This window comes from Carlito syrichta, unplaced genomic scaffold, assembly GCF_000164805.1.
Source record: "Carlito syrichta isolate Samal-C Ts95f unplaced genomic scaffold, Tarsius_syrichta-2.0.1 Scaffold309739, whole genome shotgun sequence".
NCBI classification, from domain to species: domain Eukaryota; kingdom Metazoa; phylum Chordata; class Mammalia; order Primates; family Tarsiidae; genus Carlito; species Carlito syrichta.
In genome coordinates, this window is record NW_007253835.1 from 120,247 (window position 1) to 123,596 (window position 3,350).

At 43.6% G+C, this 3,350-nt stretch overlaps 1 protein-coding gene across 1 annotated transcript in view; it reads right to left on the reverse strand.

The window, feature by feature from the left end:
- The window catches only part of RFWD3 (ring finger and WD repeat domain 3), a 46,886-nt gene extending 43,937 nt beyond the window's left edge, over positions 1-2,949 (reverse strand). Inside the window, exons 1-2 of the mRNA XM_008067728.2 lie at positions 2,833-2,949; positions 2,378-2,784 (exon numbers count right to left, since the gene is read on the reverse strand). Of these exons, the coding sequence (XP_008065919.1) occupies positions 2,378-2,784; positions 2,833-2,949 (524 nt within the window). The remainder of the gene's footprint in view (positions 1-2,377; positions 2,785-2,832) is intronic.
- Between the last annotated feature and the right edge of the window lie 401 nt (positions 2,950-3,350).

Below are 3,350 nucleotides of genomic sequence, written 5' to 3' on the forward strand. Positions count from 1 at the left end.
GGCAATCCTCTCACCTCGGCCTCCCAAAGTGCTGGGATTATAGGTGTAAGCCACCGTGCCGGGCCTACAATTAACATCTTAATTAATAACAATCTAATTCAGATTAATACTAATTTATTTAAATAGTATACAGACATACCTCACTTTAGTGCACTTCGCTTTGCTTTGCATGTGCCAAACAAATCTATTGATGCCATTTTCCCAACAGCATGCACTCACTTTCAGTCTCTGTAGCATTTGGGAATTCTTGCAATATTTCAAACATTTTCATGATTATTACATTTATTATGGTGATATGATATCAGTGATCTATAATGTTACTATGGTAATTGTTTTGGGGTGCCATAAAAAAACGCACCTATATAAAATGGCAAATTTGATCAATAAATGAATGTGTTCTGACTGCTCGACTCCATGGCTGTTCCCCTCATCTTTCTCCCTCTCCTCAGGTCACACATCTATCACTGGAAAACAAAAGCTAGAAATGACTAAGCTTAGTGAAAAAGACATGTAGAAAACAGAAACAGATGGAAAGCTAGGATTCTTATACCAAAAAATTAGCCAGGTTGTAAATGCAAAGAATAAGTTCTTGAAGGAAATTAAAACTGTTATTCCACTGAACACATGACTGATAAGAAAGTGAAAGCCTTATTGCTAATATGGAGATAGTATTCAGTGGTCTGGATATAAGATCAAATCAGCCACAACATTCCCTTAAGCCGAAACTGAATCCAGTGCAAGACCCTAACTCTCTTCAATTCTATGAAGGCCGAGAGAGAGGTGAAGAAGCAGCAGAAGAAAAGTTGGAAGCTAGAGTAGGCTGGTTCACGATGTTGAAGGAAAGAAGTCATCTTGATAACATAAAAGGTGAAGCAGCAAGTACTGATAAAGAAGCTGCAGCAGGCCTGGCACAGTAGCCCATGCCTGTAATCCTAGCACCCTGGGAATCAGAATTGAGAGGATTACCTGAGTCCAGCAGTTCGAGACCGGCCTGGGCAACTTAGTGAGACCTCATCTCTACAATAAGTAAAAAAATTAGCCGGGCTCGGTGGTTCAGCCTGTAATCCCGCGCCTTTGGGAGGCTGAGGTGAGTGGACTGACTGAGCCCGCGGGTTCGAGACCCGCCTGGGAAGCGAGACCTCATCTCTACAATAAATCAAAAAATTAGCCGGGCGTGGTAGCGCGCACCTGTAACTCCGGCTACTCGGAAGGCTGAGGCGGAAGGATCGCGGAGCCCAGCAGGTCGAGGTTGCGGTGGCCAGGAGTGGCCACTGCACTCCAGTCTGGGCGACCGAGACTCCAACTCAAAAAAAAAAAAAAATTAGCCAGGTGTGGTGGCACATGCCTGTGGTTCCAACTATTTGGAAGGCTGAAGCAGAAGGATTGCTGGAGCTCAGCAGGTAGAGGCTATGGTGACCATAAGCATGCCACTGCACGCCAGCCTAGGTACCAGAGTGAGATTCCAAGTCAAGAAAAATAGCCGCAGCGTTATCTAGAAGATATAGCTAAGATAAATTATGAAGGTATCTACACTAAACAACAGATTTTCAATGTAACAAAACAGACCTCTATTGTAAAAAATGCCATCCAGGACTTTCATAGCTACAGAGCAGTAAATGCTTGGCTTCAAAGCTCAAAGGACAGGCCAAATCTTGTTGGGGCAATCGTGTCTGGTGGCTTGAAGCCAATGTTCTTTCACCATTCTGAAAATCCTAGTGCCCTTGAGATTTATGCTTGATCTATTCCGCCTCTTATTTATAAATGGAACCACAAAGCCTGGATAACAGTACATCTGTTTACAGTATGGCTTACTGAATATTTCAAGCTTACCGTTGAGATCTTTTGCTCAGAAAACAGGATTCCTTTCAAAATATTGCCCTTCAAGAGGCAAGTTCAAATCAAAGACTATGAAATAAAATGATTTTCAACTCTATAACACATTCTCAGGTGAGAAGGGCTAGAATGTTTCCCAACTACTTAGATGAGCTATAAATTAATTCACACTCCACTTTTCATAAGGCTTCTCTAAATCCAGTATGCCCATTTAATTGTGCCTCTAAGAGGCGTGCCAGTGAACAATGAATCCTGGGTGAGTTGAGTGGACTTGCAAGTTAAGAACTACCTTTTGGTATGTAAGACACAAAAGATCTTAAGAGTCAACCTCTATAAAGGTCACTGTCAATATAACTATCACTTACTTTTCAAAGCACATCAGTATAACTTATCCTCTCAATTACTTAGTGAGGTAAAGCAAGTGCTTTTATTCAGAAAAGTGACTGACTTGCCAGAAGTCACACTGTCAGTCCTTGGCAGTACTGGGGGTGTGACCAGAGCTTCCTAGTATGCCACTGATCACATGACTTATACATGTATTTACCTGACATTGCCTGTCCTCTGAGACCCTCCGGCTCTTCTCCTTCGTGAAGCAGAGCCTCTCCTTCTCCCTGTTCTCACTGGCCCCACACTGTGGCCTGAAGATGGAGGTCTCAAGAATTCTAGCATGCCATGAAGTCTCTGCAGCCCACTGACAAAGTTGTTCACGGATTCCAATGAAGATTGGATGGTGCGGTTAGTGTCAGATTGTCTATGCAGCTCTGAAGCTCTCGGATTGATGTTCTCCACATTTTCTTCTCCCAAGTACTCCACTTCCTCTGTCAGGTCAATGGACACTTGTGGAGCAGGCTGAAGGAAAGGTGGTTCTCTTTGGCTGCTGATCACTTCAGCAGGAGTAGGCTGGAGCAGAACTGGTCGCCCTTGGCTGCTGACCACTTCAACAGAAACAGGCTGGAACAGGACTGGTCTCCCTTGGCTGTTGATCACTTCAACAGAAACAGGCTGGAACAGGACTGGTCTCCCTTGGCTGCTGACCACTTCAACAGGAGCTGGTTGTTGTGCAGCATTATGATCTAACTGCATCTGAAGATCATACTCCATTGTTTCATGAGCCATCACTGGAAATATTATTTGTAAAAAGTATTAGTAAAATTGATAAAACGCATGCTATAACAGATAGTTGCTCTGAATTTCTGTTTAAGGTCATTCTTAGCAGAACTGAGAAGCTTAACAAGATTTCAGTTACTATTTTAAGCCAGAAGAGTTTGCTAACCATTGTTTTTCTCATACAAGCACTTTTTTTTTTGAGTTGGAGTCTCACTCTGTCACCCAGGCTGGAGTGCAGTGGCACACTCATGGCCACCACAGCCTTGACCTACTGGGCTCAGGTGATCCTTCCCCTCAGTCTTCCAAGTAGCTGGAACAACAGGCATGCATCACCACACCCGGCTAAGTTTTTGATTTACTGTAGAGATGAGGTCTCACCAAGTTGCCCAGGCTGGTCTTGAACCCGTGGG